Below are 15918 nucleotides of genomic sequence, written 5' to 3'. Positions count from 1 at the left end.
GTTGGCTCAAGGGGCTGAATGGCCTATCCTGTTCCTAGTTTGTCTAATTTTCTTGTTAAGTATTGGAACTTGCTCTGTGCTTTCTATAAATCTTAGTCTAAAAGTCAGGTAAATTGGAGTATGAGTTAGCAGTCGTAAACTGTTTCCTTCCGGTTTTTCTTATGTATTCTAATTTTAAATCATGAATTCAAGAAGGCAGAAGAGCGTTTAATTTAAACTATGGTAAAACATGCATTATAAAGGGACCTATGTCATTTCCTTAATAAAAGAATTAGTGTTTAGGATTTAAAAGAAAATGTAACCAAGTTAAAGGGGCGATATTAATTGTAAGTGTTAGAAAAACGAGCTTCATGCGAACATTTCGAAATGCGCGTTTCGGGAGGAGCGTAACCTAATTCCAAAGGGGCTTCCGTAACCAGAAGTAGTAGGTGCGGGATAACAAGGTGTAGAGCTAGAGGAACACAGCAGGCCAAGGAGCATCAGAGAAGCAGGAAGGCTGACGTTTGGGGCCTAGACCCTTCGGTGTGGGTACCCGGATCTCTATCTATGTAGTTGATGGGTAAAGGTGGCAGGAGAGATGCCTCGTTTTGCTCAACTTGTGATGGGGCCTGCCGGCAGCGGGAAGGTATTTAACTCCATTTGGATCGCGGCAATAATAAGAGCGTGCTTTTATTTAGCGCACTGGTGTGAAAAATATAGATATTATGCCGTAGAGGGATGGGCTAAAGCATGCTGTTCCTGAGCCAAAACAGACTCCCTGATTTTATGATAATCATTAGCTGTAACACTGTCAGGAAACCTCCCGCAATATTAAAGATTGTTATCATAATATTGTACGCTTCTTTTTGTAATGGTCTTAATTCGTTGTAAAATGTGTTTATTTGTCATGAGACCAAAGAAGTTTTCACAAAACCTATAACTAGAGCTATGAAAGTTTGTATCCCTTTTGACATATCTGGAGTAATCCCAAGATATGTTGCACCCTCTCTCTAAACTCCACATTTCTCTCTACTTCAAATATTTATCAATTTTTGCTTAAAATTTTCAATTTGCTGTAGCTTTGAATTCAAACATTCCATGCTTCCAACAACTCTGTTAAGAAATGTTTTTTTCACCCTTGTGTACACTTTAATTGATAATTTGAAAGTGATGAGCCTTGGCTAGCGACCAAGGCAGCAACCACGTCTTTTTATGGTTCATAATTTTTTGTTTTGAAAGTGTTGAATCCTACCCTCTCTCCCATAGAATTAATTCTAATCTCTCCAGGCTGCCCTCAGAATAGTAGCTTTCCATTGCTGGTGTTATCACTCTGTGATTTATATGTCTTCTTTAACAGGGAAAGGCTATCTTAATGCAGTTCATGAATTTTATCGGTCAACAATCTTAAAGAAAATTATATCTAGTAAATCATATTGTGACAACTTCCTTGGCTGTGTTGTTTTAATTGGTCTTTGAGTGGTACAAACACTTAAAACACCAAGTATTTTTGGTTATAAAAGCGCCAGTGATTACAATAATTTTATTTTGGATTTTGTTTTTTGTGATTTATACAACAATTTGGAACAAAATAATTTGAACCTCTTGATGGAATTGTTTTACGATATGGTTCTGTGTTCTTTATGCTTTGTGACCACCAAAGATTATACGGTAGGTTTTGGAAGTAATTATCGTTATATGGGTAAAATGATACTGTCTGATCTTTTGAAGCAATCAAAGTTCATTACTAAACCAAACCTCTAAATATGTGTAGACTGATGAACACTACTAGGTTCATCTGTGAAATGGAGCATGGTGGCTCAGTGGTTGGCACTGATGCCTCACGGTGCCAGGGACCTGTGTTTGATTCCAACCTCGGGTGACTGTCTGTGTGGAGTTTGCACATTTTCCTTGTGTCTGTGTGGGTTTCCACTGGGTGCTCCAGTTTCGTCCCACAGTCCAAAGATGCGCAGGTTCGCTGGATTGGCCATGCAAAATCGCCCATAGTGTTGAGGGATGTGTAGGCTAGTTGGATTAGCTGAGGGAGATGCAGCTACAGGGATAGAGTAGGGGGGGATGCATCTGGGTGAGATGCTCTTCGGAAGGTCAGTGTGGACTCGATGGGCCAAATGACCTGCTTCCAAACTGTAGGGATTCCATGATTCTACGATTTACATATTCTTGTTACAGAGTTTACAAATTTCTAGTTACCAAGCTAGGAATTAAGTTATAAAAGAAAGAAACTTGAGATTTTGAGTTCTTTTGTTTATGCATTTAACATGCAATTTGAAGGTGGATTTGTTATCTTTAATTTCAGAGTACTTACTGTTCCACTGTGCAGCAGCACTGTGAGGTGTTGAATCGATCTGTGCAGGTGGTGAACCTTGACCCTGCTGCAGAATACTTTGACTATCCTGTGTTGGCAGGTGAGTTGACTAATAACTTTGCAATTCATCTTGAAAACTTAAGCAAAACATGATGTTTTGAAATTTGCTTTTCCAGCTAAAGTGTGTAAAGACTATATGCGCTTTGTACATTATTACGTTAGAAATGGGGATATTCACATATGATTACATAAAGTTAAGTTCAGATACTGAAGTAGCCAGTGTCCATTTTCAATAAGGTTAGAAAATATCCCAGCTTGGACTCCTAAGTGGCAAGTGACATTCATGCCACATGAATGCCAGGCAATGACCATCTCCAATAACAAAGAATCTAACAGTCACCCCTTGATATTTAATCGTGAATTGCTGAATCTTCCACTATGAACATTTTAGGGGTTTGTCACTGACCAGAAACTGAGCTGAACCAGCCAAATAAATTCTGTGGTTACAAGAATAGGTCAGAGACTAGGAATGTTGTGGTGAGTGACTCAACCCCTGTTTCCCTAATGCATGCCCATCATCAACAAGACAGGACTGTGGTGTAAAACTATCCACTTGCTTGGGTGCAAGTGAAACGGCAGTTAAGCTTGACACCATCCAAGACAAATTAGCTGGTTTGATTGGCAACTCACCCATTCACTTCCTTCACCACTGATGCACAATGGCAACACTGTACCATCTACAAGATGCTGTAATTCACCAAGGCTTCTTCAACAACATCTTCCAAACCTTTAAGCTCTACAAGTTGGAAAGGACAGGGCATCAGATGCATGGAGATCTCTCCACTTCCAAGTTTTAAGGTACATACCTTCCTGACTAAGAAATATATCACTACTCCTTCATTTTACCGGTTCACAATCCTAGAGATCCCCTTCTAACAGCGCTATGAATGTCCGTACACCTGACAGACTGCAGCTTTTGAAGAAAGCAACTCACCTACCTTCGCTAGGCAATTGGGGATATGCAATAAATGCTGACCTAGCCACCATTGCCTACATACCATGAATGAATAAAAAGCAGATAATTATCCCTGTCTTCACAAGGTCTTACTAGATAACTGAATGAAAACTGAAAATGCTGAGCTGTGTGCAAAAAATATCAGCCCTACTAATTTTGAGAAATGTGCTTTGTTTTATATGGCATGGTGGTTATTTTTTAAAAAAAAATTACTGTTGTGTAATTTATCCTTTTCTGATAGATATTCGGGAGCTCATTCAAGTAGATGATGTGATGGAAGATGATTCCTTGAAGTTCGGCCCAAATGGTGGGCTGATTTTCTGTATGGAGTACTTTGCCAACAACTTTGATTGGCTGGCAGATTGTCTAGGACATGTGGAAGATGACTATATACTATTTGATTGTCCAGGTAGGTGGCAGTTGATATGTAGGGTGGAATCTTATGTAGAATATAGAATATTATGAATATGTCGGGGGTGGGGGGTTGCAAGCCAATGCGCCTTCTGTTACTATAAGGTGTTGAAGGCCGTGGCAGTGCATTTAAGGGGCACCCAGAGAGGCACGTTCCCTGCAAGCCACTAGCATCACTCATGCTCACAGGTAGACACCTGCAGCTGCACGTTTTGGCCCTTTCATCTTCCTCATTCACTTGCTCCCCTTGACAAGACAGACTTTTCAACCTTGACCCATGCGCATAACATTCCAATCTCCCACCCTCGGTCTGTGCCCTGTGCAACTTAGACTATTGCCATCCAATCTTAATCATGGTTTGGAATAGATGAAGGTTTCCCAAAGAAGTCAAAACTACAGACACCAAAGTCAATCAAGTATACTACTTTGCCTGCTGTATGTTTGGAATCTTAAAGAAGAAAATTGAAGAACTGTTGCCCAGAGGATGCCCTTAGTGGCTGTGCAGATTCTTTGAAAGCTATCAAATTATTTACACTCTGTCAGCCTTCTTTTTGAATGTTGTTATTGAATATATTTGCACCACTTTAATGTGGTGGAAACAGGTGACACTTTGCTGCCATAAGCAAAATTCTCCTCCTCTTTGGGCGGTTTCCTGATTACTTTACATCCCTGTTTGTAAGTTAACTTTGTTTTGGCTGTAGGTACAGTTAACTTATTGTAGCATTTAGCCTCGTGTATTGATTGTGTACAGTAAGTATTATAATCTTGACACAGTAATAGCCTTTCATTTAGAATCCGGTCAAAGGAACAAATCTGTATTGAGTTTCTAGGATACCAATTTCAAGCTCTTCCTGGTTGTTTTTCTCTCCCTTCCTGAAGGTACTGATTCGTGAAACATTGGTGTCGATATCCCCTTCTACTTTTTACAAAAGCCATTCTGAGAGAATTTGTAACTGAGCCCATTATACGTCATAAGTTTTGATTATTGGTTCTCCAAATGGTTTGTACCCTAACATGCTTTTATTCATTTCATTACAGGTCAGATTGAGTTATACACTCATCTTCCAATAATGAAGCAGCTAGTGGAACAGTTGCAGCAATGGGAGTTTCGTGTCTGTGGGGTATTTCTCGTTGACTCTCAGTTTATGGTGGAGTCATTTAAGGTAGTCTTCATTATGTAATGTGAACTGGGATTTATATACAGCAAGCTTTATTTTAACCAGCACCCTATGAACCGGCACACTCGATAAACTGGCAAAAATTAAATACCTCAAATACTGGAAGTTTACTGTATTATCATGATCTCCGCGATGTCTAAGTAGTCAGTTGAGGGTGCAAGTGAGAAGGCTTTCTGCCGGTAAGTTTTAATTAAGGCAAAGTTGCATTATTATTTGTGATTTATGCTGTAAATAAAGTATAATAGCGATGTGTATACCCCCTGAATTACGTTTCTATTACTTAGTTTGTGTTTTTACATTAAGTGGTGCTCTTGATTGACTGAAATATTTGATCAGCTGGCATACTGATGGTCTCATAGGTGCCAGTTAATAAAAAGTTTGCTGTATTTAAAATAATTTATTATAAGTAGATTTTTGGTTTTTTAGTTAGTAACTTGTGGCTTTTCTGTATTTGGTGTTTAATAATTAACTCGTAATATTTCTGTATCCATGATGATTACTTTTAAAACAGATTATGGGGCCTGGCTTGAAGTGAATGGGTTCTGTGCAGCAACAATGGACCTTTTGTTTATTTTAGATTGTCTTGCAACCCAGCAAGGTAAATAATGGGGCCTCAAGGTTTGTTAGAGATCTGTGAAATTTATTTTTAATTTAAGGGAAATATCCAAAGCTTAGAGAGGAAGATTTTTGTTTTTTTTTATTTTGAGTTTTGAGCAGTCCTGTGAAGCCATTGGAATAAGATGGCTCTGAGGACCGGTGTTCCTGAGAAAGGAAGGATATATAATGAAGTAGGTTACCTAAAGCTGAGGACATCTAAGCAGGTGTATGATAGCTTCTTCCTGCAGTTCCAGTCAAAAAGTTAAAGTCACAAATGACTTAAAACCTATCTAGGTGTTAGATACAGGGATTCTGCTGTGAGTGTTGAATGGATGGTTTTGCAGGGGTGTGTTTTGTTTCTTTTCAAATTATAGTGAAGTCTTTTGTGATTAGTGAGATTATAATTTAGCAATCTTTTTCGCTTTATTCTATGTTATCTTTTCTTCAATTAATGAACTTCTGCTTTATTGTTAAGACAAATTCTGCAGCATTGCATGCTTATGTTTCAGTGAGGGACCACTTTGTTAAAATCAAAACAAATCAAAATATGATCTATCAAGCCAGGTTCCTGTCAGGGATCTGACTTGATGGCTAATAACATCAGCTGGGGTCATAACTACTTGATCAGAATGTCATAATAATCCTGTAGCATTGCATTTGAAGTATTTGTAACTAATTATTACAAGACAGATTTAAGTATTTGTTATTTTTGTTAAGGGTGGCATGCAAAAAAGTAAAACTTATGATCCATACCGTCCGTTGTCCCCAACTTTTATTGTATTTTTCTACTGTCCTGTTCTTTTGAAACCAGTGAATCATCTTGGAATACAGTTCCACAGAACTGTGGTCATTCTTCCTGTGACTCTAGATACGTATCAGCCCAGTGGAGTGGGGGGAAAAGTGCTGTCTGCTAGAGAATTGTCAGTTGGACAAGGAAAATCCTGTAAGCAACAGTTGCTTGTTAGTGAAACTGACACTTGAGGCAAAGGTAATCTTGAGCAATGAACTTCTCACTACAGCTACAGAGCTGGAATTGTTGTCATTGATTAAATGCTGAAGTACAGCATTATGAATCCAGTCTGAGTTGTGACAAGCTTTTGATCAAAATCAGAAGCTAGGCCTTCGAAAGGGAACGTCTGAAATCTCTCTCGAGCAAGACAGTTTTAAAGATTTTGTGTGACTGTGTAATCACTCATGCGGGTGGATTGATGAGGAATTCATGGGAAATGTCTTTGTTGCTCTGCTATTTAAGGTGCAATTTGTCATGCCCTTGATCACAATATTCCTGTTAATTTTAGATATTTGAGTACAGGGCATCTAGCATTTACCACCTGCTCTGTTGGCTTTTATACAGTGAACTTTCTTCTGTTTGATTAAAATTGTGGAGTCTTGTCTTTATTTTTTAGCAAGTAACTGGGATATCAAATAACAATTTAGCTACTTTAAACAAAAGGTTACTGGTACTTAATTGGATCTTAACCAGTTCTGGGGGTGTGGTCTAGGATGTTAACATTTACAAATGATGTTTGATATAAATTTGACATTTATTGTAAAATGTGCAGATGTATTAACTTCGTACTTTTCTTAGTTTGTTTCAGGTGTTATGGCAGCCCTCAGTGCTATGGTGTCTCTGGAAATTCCTCAGGTCAACATCATGACAAAAATGGATTTACTTAACAAAAAAGCGAAGAAAGAAATTGAAAAGTAAGCAGAACTTTGTATTGTATCTGATGGATGCATTTTCACACAATATAACACATTGCAATGTACATGTTCATACATGCTGTATACTTTTTCAGAAATGGAGCTTTTTATATTGACCATTTTTAGATTCTGTTCTGATTGAAAATTATTTTAATTTTATTTTCAATTATTTTAAAAATTTGCAGTTCAATTATTGATGCAGCCTTAAAGTTTTCTTGTGGCTACATGGCGAAAGTAAATTTGGCATATATCATATGTAAAATTTAATTTGAGCAACAGTAAATTTGGAACTTTTTTTATTCACTTGCGGGCATGGATGTCACTTGACTAAAAAATGATGTACTTGGAATTATCTGTTATACAGGCTAGATGAGATTTGCATTAGGAGCATTCAAAATTTAGTTGTGCGTGAGACTGAAACTTCTCACGTCAGCCTTTTCTTCACCTTGACACTTATTTTTAAGAACATATTTGAATAAAGAAATCATTTATATTCGGCATACTGTTAAAATATTACACACTTCAGGATGAGGGCATTTTTTTGGGTACTTGCCAAGTGGGGAATGATGGTGGCTGGCAGAGACTCTCAGTTGCTCTCCATCCTTCCTGGTAGAGTGGTTATTTTGTGATTGCTGTGATGCCTGTAAAATATTCCATTTTTCCTCTTTCTGTCAGCATGCTCTTCCTGATGATATAGAGTGCATTATATGGATCTGTTGGGTTTGGGGCAGGAATTGGGTCCAACTGTGATGATTTTCCTGTCTTTAAAGTTGAGTTCAAAAATTGGCTGTGCTGATGGGCAAATAACAGGGAGGTACTTTTTCTTTCTTATTTATGACGGAACATTATTCTCGGGGAGAGTTTGCAATTTTTTTCTGGCAAAGTATTTACATGTTTGCCTGTTTGAGGGTACGCTTAATGAAGAAAGTGCTTTTTACGATATTTGTGATATTTTCAATGAAAGAATGGACATGTGTTTATGTATCACCTTTCAAACCTTAAGATGTCACATAGGACTCTATAGAGCATTTCAAGTGTATTAATTGTAGTGCAGGAAATGGTTTAATCAGTACGTGGTAAAGTCCCATTAACAGTAGTGTGATAATAATCAAATAGTTTGTTTTGGTCTTGTTGATTTGTGAAAGAAATTCTTCCAAGAGTTTGGAGAATTTCTTAATTTTCTTTTAAACAGATATTAATGATCTTTTTTATGCTTATTTGAGGTGGGTACAGGCCCTTGGTGTCATCTCATCCAAAAGATGGCACTAGAGTGTTAGCCTGGATGTTGTGCTCAAGTCTGTGGCAGGGACTGTAACCTTATGACTATACAGTTTGCAGTCTCATCCCCTGAACGCAATTCTCAACAATAACAGAGGGCAACTGGAAGCAAGTTGGGCTTGCTTCAGGTCATAAAATGCTGAGACGTGCAATGCTAAAATTGTATTACATTTTTTCTAATAAATTATAGTCACTTTCTTATATGGAGTTTTTAAAACAGCAAAGTAAGTATAGTTTGCAAATTCACTTTAGAAAACACTATCAAACCTTTTGGATGCTGCTCTTTAGAAACTTTTTGCCATATTTTGGGCATTTATGTCAATAATATTTCCTGATATTCTTTCCTTAAAGGTATTTAGACCCTGATATGTATTCATTGATACAAGACTCAACTGAAACTTGGAAAAGCAAGAAATTCAAAAAGCTAACCAAAGCAATTTGTGAGTTGGTAAGAATTGTATGATAATCAAAAAAGCCAAGTTCTCATTAAAATCAAAAATTCTCTATTTGAATTAGCTTATCTCAAAATCCTATAAAAATCATTTTATGTTGCTTATTTAATGACTACCTTTTTGCAATTAAGTGATGTAACACTAGTAAAACATTAACAGGCATGAAAGTTAGTATTTGCAGAGAAAGTTGAGAGAAGATTTAATAAGTGTTCAAAATGATGAAAGCGTTTTAATGGAGTAAATAAGGGGAACTGTTTCCTTTGGTTGAGTTTCAATAACTGGAGGATGGAGATGTAAAATCACTGATCAAGTCTGTTTTGCTGCAGCAAATTGAACGTAACCATTGTCTTTACAGAAAATGTATTGTATTGGAGTTATCATTTTTCTTAAGGGCCACGGCAAAGCAATGTAAGAAGGGTTGAGAGGGGTTTGGGTGCTGTCTGTAACTGCTTTATAGAGTCAGAGTCATGCAACATGGAAACAGACCCTTCGAATCAGTTAATCCACACTGACCGTGTTCCCAAACTAAACTATTTCCATTTGCCTGAGTTTGGCCCGTATCTCTCCAAACCTTCCCTATTCATGTATTTTAAAACACTGTAATTGTACTTGCATCCACTACTTCCTCAGGCAGCTCATTCCACACACGAGCCATTGTGTGTAAAACCATTGCCTCTTATATCCTTTTAAAACTTACTCCTCTCACCTTAAAAATATGCTCCCTGGTTTTGAACCCCTGCCCTTGGGAAAAGACCCATGTCTGTGCCCCTCATGATTTTATAAACCTCTATAAGGTCACCCCTCAACCTCCTACACTCCAGTGAAAAATATTCCAGCCTATCCAGCTTATTTTTATAATTCAAACCCTCCATTCCCGGTAACATCCTGGTGAGTCTTTTCTTAACCCTCTCCAATTTAATAATATCCTTCCTATAGCAGGGTGATCAGAACTGCACACAGTACTCCAGAAAAGGCCTCACCAACATCATACCAATGCTGTTATTTCCATGCAAATCAGGGACACAGTATTAGCATATGCCATAGATATACCACGACTATAAAATTTCAAGCCAATTTACTGAATAAAACCCAAGGTACCAATGAGAATCCAGTGTTGATTTTAAACTGAGCTTTTCTTAAAAGCGTCAGTATTTTGAGCTTTCTGAAAATAATACAAAAGTTACCAGTGTTTTTTTTAGGAACGTTCCACTTTTCATTTCATAGAATCCCTACAATGCAGAAACAGGCCATTCAGCCCAAAAATCCACACCGACTCTCTGAAGAGTGTCCCACCTGGACACAAACCCCCCACCCCACCCTGTAATCCTGCATTTCCTGTGGCTAACCCCCCTAGCCTACACATCCCTGGACACTACAGGCAATTTAGCATGGCCAATCCACATAACTTACACATCTTTGGACTGTTGGAGGAAACCGATGCAGATACAGGGAGAATGTGCAAAATCCACACAGACAGTCGCCTGAGGCTGAAATTGAACCCAGATCCCTGGCGCTGTGAGGCAGTAGTGCTAACCACTGAGCGACTATACCACTCCATTTTGCATGCTGTTTCTTATAACGTATTATTAAATCTTGGTTAAATGCTATTGTGAAAATCCTGTAGTCATTCCACATTATGTCAAAATGGTGCTATTAACACATTCTATTACATTTATGAACATCAATAACTTTTTTTTTTAAGGTTGATGACTACAGCATGGTTCGTTTTTTGCCTTTTGATCGTTCAGATGAAGAATGTATTAACATAGTCTTGCAGCATATTGATTTTTCCATTCAGTATGGAGAGGATTTTGAAGTCAAAGAACCAAAGGTGAGTGAAACATGGTTTCCTTGTAAAGGAATTTTCCAGTGATACTGTTTCTCCGCCCCTCCTCTTTCCTCCGCCCCGCCTCTTTCCTCCCCCCCCCCACCCAGCCAACACCCATTCTCCTTCAGTTTAATGATCAGGACTCCTCTAAGATACATGTATTCCATGACTGATTAGTGACACGTTAAAGTAACTTAGGCATGATGTTATCTTGTATTCCTTCTTCACCTAATTGACCAAGAACTAAATACATTAAAACCATCTCAGCAGATTGAAATCAGTTTTAATTGACAGATTCAGTCTGTGGCTTGAAAGCCAAGTATGTAATAATAAGAGGCTAAACAATAAGATCAAGTTTCAGCTACGATGCCTCCTAAAATTGAATAATCTGCACACGTGTACTGTTACATAATGAATCGGTACTTGATTGAAATATTACAGGCTTCTTCACTCCTGTGGAATCCCAAATTGAGTAATACTCTTTAGAAAGAGGAGGAAGCAATTAATTTCCAGCAGCTAATTATGCTGTAAACACATAAGGTTATATAGTCCTATAAATGAGTACTAGGCTTTAATGTATTCCCTTTCAGCTTTTACTTTGTTTTTGTTTGGTTATCTTTGGAACTCAAAACAAAATGGAATTAACTTAGTAAAATAATACAGTTTTATTATTTATAATTAAGTTGAGTTACTTTGCTGTGTAATACATCTTAAGACTTTTGAAAATTATTTCAAGGGATGTGCGCGAGGCCAGCAATTTTTTTCCCTCATCCTTAATTGACCTTGTGACTTGTACCCTGCTCAGTTACAAAGATCTGCATTGAAACAACTGAGGTTTTCAGAATTTGCTGGAAAAACTCCGGTCTGGCAGCATCTGTAGAGATAAAGCAGAGTTAACATTTTGGGTTCAGTGACCTTCTTCAGAACTGTTCTGAAGAAAAGTCACTGGACTCACCATTAATCCTGCTATCTCTCCACAGATACTGTCCAACCTACTGAGTTTTACCTGCAATTTCTGTTTTTATTTCTAATTTCCAGCATCTACAGTTCTTTTTGGGTTTGTTTTTCTCATGAGGTTTCAGAACTTGCTTGCACATTTTACCATTGCGTCCTTTTATTACAGGAACAAGAAGACAGCACTGAAGACCCCAGTGCAAGTGAGCAGTTTTTCCAAGGTTCAGTGGCAGACTGAAGTTCCTAGACATGGCTGAATGTTTGGTCCAATTAAACATTCGGTGTTTTCAGAAGCCTTCTACTTGGATCCTCCCCAACACTCTGTCTTTCCAACATTTCCTAATATGAGGCAATTTAGGAATCTTGTTTGGGACGCAACTTATTTACACCATATTGTGTGGAGAAAAGCTCAAATCCTTAAACTGATTTATACATCGAAAGAAAATATTCATGTTTGAGCTTGCTAAATAATATGTGCGGTTAACTTAACACAAAACTCTAACTCCTGAGGGTACTTGTTTTATTTAAGGTATCAAAAACATTTTGTTGATATTTAGCAAAATATTGGGAACTTTATTTTATTTCAAGTAGCAACTTTAAAGGCCTGCACCTTTTAAAATATTATTTGCTGCAAACTACGAGAAGGATAGGTTTCCACTTTGTTGCTTACTCAAAAGCAGAAAATGTACAAAGTATGTGTTTTTCTAAGTATGTTAGGGTAATTTCATTTCGACAGCCCATAAAATGGATAATTGTTAGGAATTTTACAGTCTACAATTTTTAATAAATTTCATTTTGGAAGACAAATATTACTACTGAATGATGGAAAAGCTTACAAATGATATTTCTCTTAATAATGCATGGAATGTGAGCATCGCTGGTTAGACCATTATTTATTGCTCATCTTTAATCACCATGGGGAAAATGGTAGTGAGCTGACTTCTTAATCTGTTTCAGTCTGTGGAGTTAGGGATACACTCAGTGCTGTTAGGAAGGGAGTTCCAAATATTGACCCAGTGGTAATGAAGGAATAGCAATGTACTTCCAACTCCTATTGGTGTTTTGCCTTGAGATAATGGTCCTCTACTTGACTGCTGCCTTTGTCCTTCTGGGTGTCAGAGATAGCAGGTTTAGATGATGATATCATAGGAGCCTTGGTGAATTGCTGCAGTACACGTAGATGTTAGATACTGGATCCACAGTCATCTGAGGTGGTATGGAGTGCTGGTCAAGCAGGCTTTGTCCTTTATGAAGGTTAACCACTTAGTTGTTTGGGTTCAGTCATCCAGGAAAGTGAAGAGTATTCCATCATATGTCTTAACTTGTTCGTTGCAAGTGATGGACAGGCTCTGAGGAGGTGAGATATTTGCTGAGTTTCCAGTCTCTGACTTCGTCTCGCCATAACAATATTTATGTAACTGGTCTAGTATAAGTTTGCAGTCAGTGGATGACCCCCAGGATGTTGATGTTGGCAGATTCAGAGATGGTAATACTGTTTAATGTCGAGAGATGGTTGGAATATCGGTCATTGTCATGGTCATTGTCTGGCACTCGTGAATGTTTTGACTGTTATCAGCCCAAACCTGAATACTGTGCAGTCATCAGCAAAAATCCTCCCTTGTAACTTTATGATAGAGGAAAAGCTGGTTGTGAAGCAGTCAAGAATTTTCAGGTCTAGGATACTTCTGTGAGGAACTCCTATAATATGCGGCTGAAAAGATGGACTTTCAGCAACCATAACTATTTTCCTTTTGTGCCAGATATAATTCAAGTCAGTTTGTTTGAATGGATTTAGGCTTCCTTGATTCTGTCTTCATGGTGATGTTTGCTGCAGAATACAGCTGTGCCACAAAGTCCTGTGCCTACCACAAAATCAAGGACTTGCAGCTGGAGTAGACTTGAGGCTGCTGTTGTCATGCAAAATGTTCTGGCTTTACTCCATGATGATCCAGAGAGTTGAAGGTAGCTGAGATATGGTCTTCATGTTTGTGCTATTTCAACAGGAAGTTGCCATCTATGTCATCAAGAAGTTGAACTAATGCCCTGAAGTGTATATAAATTTAAGTTCAAACTTAAAAATTAGTCTAACCCCAGGCTTTAAACAGGCTATTAAAGGATATGTGTATCACTTTTGACTAAGTGTATTTATGGTAGAGATTAGCAATGACCGATTTTGAATGTTGAAAGGGGCTACAAGTGTTGATTAGCCTAGTCCCATTTTCATAGCTTCACACAGTTTAATTTGCAAATAATTTTTAACTTGTACTGTGTGAAAATAAAAGCTTAATTTGCTGCTTCTGCTCATGCAACAGGTTTCAAAAATAGAATCACCACCACGGAGCACTTGCCTTTTGACAGTCGTCTAAAAGGAAGTATTAGTTCTTTTCAACTGTAAAAATGTAGAATAAATTTATTATTTTGTTACCACCTGAAACAAGCTTTACAATGAGAAATTTTGCAATGTTTATATAATGAGGGCCCCCCTGTGGTGCGGCAGTAGTGTGCCTACCCTTATTTGAGAGGTCTGGATTTTGCTCCTGACTTGTGTATTAACATCTGAACAGGTTGACTAGAACAATGGGTTAAATAAAAACAAAAAAAAATGTAATTACTCCGCATAATCTCGTATTCCAGCCTGATGGATGGGCATCTGAGGTTATATCTCTCAACCTTGGTTGGATTGCAGAAAGCTTTTTTTTTTCCATTTGGCACAGGTGAGTCTCCTGGGTTGATGAAAGTTCCATGAATTGTAAGTGCTTTCTTGAACACTGAGCTGAGACGTAATCTGGGAAATAAATGGGAAAGGTGAATAAGGTAGAAAGAGGGAGTCCTTTTCAAATTGTTTTTATAATCAAAATGCAAATCTTTCTATCTCAAACCTTGTTGATTTGAAAATCTAATATTTTAGGTTTCTGGCTTAATACACATACTGCACATGGGTGCCATTTGTTCAAGTATTACAACCTTTTATATTAAAAAAATTACATTAATCATTTAACGAACTATAATTTGGAATGAAGCTAAACCTACAAGACCTCAATTTGATGTAATTCAGAGTCTGAAACCGAATGTAATAAGATGCTCTTGGATGCCCTGAAGAGCTAAGGATTAATGATCAAACTTCCTTTTATCTTACAGCAAGACTTTTTAATATAAGCAGGATGGCTTTGAAGTGCCATGAGAAGAAAGCATGGTTAATCTTCTGCTTTGTGTGTCCGAGTGTTGTATGTAAGAAATGGTTATACAGAGGAATAAATGAAAGTAATGACGTCAACAACAGGTGATTAAAGTTTAAATTTGGTGGCTACTGTGATAAACATTGTCAGAAGTCACATGACACCAGGTTATAGTCGAACATGTTTATTTGAAATCACCAGCTTTTTTTTTAGAGTGCTCCAAAAGTTGGTGATTTCAAATAAATGTGTTGGACTATAACCTGGTGTCATGAGACTTCTGACTTTGTCCACCCTAGTCCAATACTGGCATTTCCGCTTCATGGCAATAAACATAGTTTGAAGAACTTACTAACTACAGCAGTGTGAAAGATCATGGTTATTAAAGCCAACTGCCACTTTTTAAAGAATCCATAAACAGTTGAATCAGAGTCTTGTTTGCGTAGTTGTAGTTCTGGAGTTTTTTTTAAAAACTGTATAAACTAATCTTTTCAAAGGATTAAGGAACTGTAATTTCATGAATTCTTTGACATGCATCTTGATTTGATTTACTATCGTCATGTGCTGAGATACAGTGAAAAGTATTGTTTTGCGTGCTAACCATGTAGGCAAAATATGATTAATGAACCAAAGGAGCATGGTTTTCAACATTTCTTCAGAGGACTTAAAAGAAGAAGCTAGAAATCAAAAGCCCTTGTATCCAGCTAAACTACACTAAATATCAGTACATCCTATTCCACTATCCAGTGTCTGTGCTTACTCAAAATGTATTGTCGTCAACCAGGGAAAGGAAGAAATTGACTGACAGTTGAATGTTAACAGGAGACATTCCCATGATTATCGCTTTACCTCTTCCTTCTCCCCCCTCTCCTTCCACGCTCCTCTTAAAGCAAATCCACATGCTTTCAGTAAATACCTTGCAATAAATTTCCTTTAAAACTTCAAAACATATTTTGGTTAATTCTAACTAAGCACTACTTCTGTCAAGTGCTTGCAGCAGATTCTGTGCAGGCATGTAACTTGTAA

At 37.6% G+C, this 15918-nt stretch overlaps 1 protein-coding gene across 1 annotated transcript; it reads left to right on the top strand.

The window, feature by feature from the left end:
• The first annotated feature begins 372 nt into the window (after positions 1-372).
• Positions 373-14993, top strand: gpn3 (GPN-loop GTPase 3). Its single transcript, XM_020510703.2, has 8 exons — positions 373-625; positions 2294-2402; positions 3559-3726; positions 4767-4891; positions 7092-7207; positions 8837-8933; positions 10640-10768; positions 11889-14993. The coding sequence occupies exons 1-8, from the start codon at positions 578-580 to the stop codon at positions 11955-11957; spliced, it is 861 nt and encodes a 286-aa protein (XP_020366292.2). The 5' UTR covers positions 373-577; the 3' UTR covers positions 11958-14993.
• Positions 14994-15918: the final 925 nt, after the last annotated feature.

Source organism: Rhincodon typus, chromosome 24, assembly GCF_021869965.1.
Source record: "Rhincodon typus isolate 14 chromosome 24, sRhiTyp1.1, whole genome shotgun sequence".
Classification (NCBI taxonomy): Eukaryota; Metazoa; Chordata; class Chondrichthyes; order Orectolobiformes; family Rhincodontidae; genus Rhincodon; species Rhincodon typus.
The sequence above is the reverse complement of the archived record's forward strand: the minus strand, read 5'-3'. Positions and strand labels throughout refer to the sequence as shown.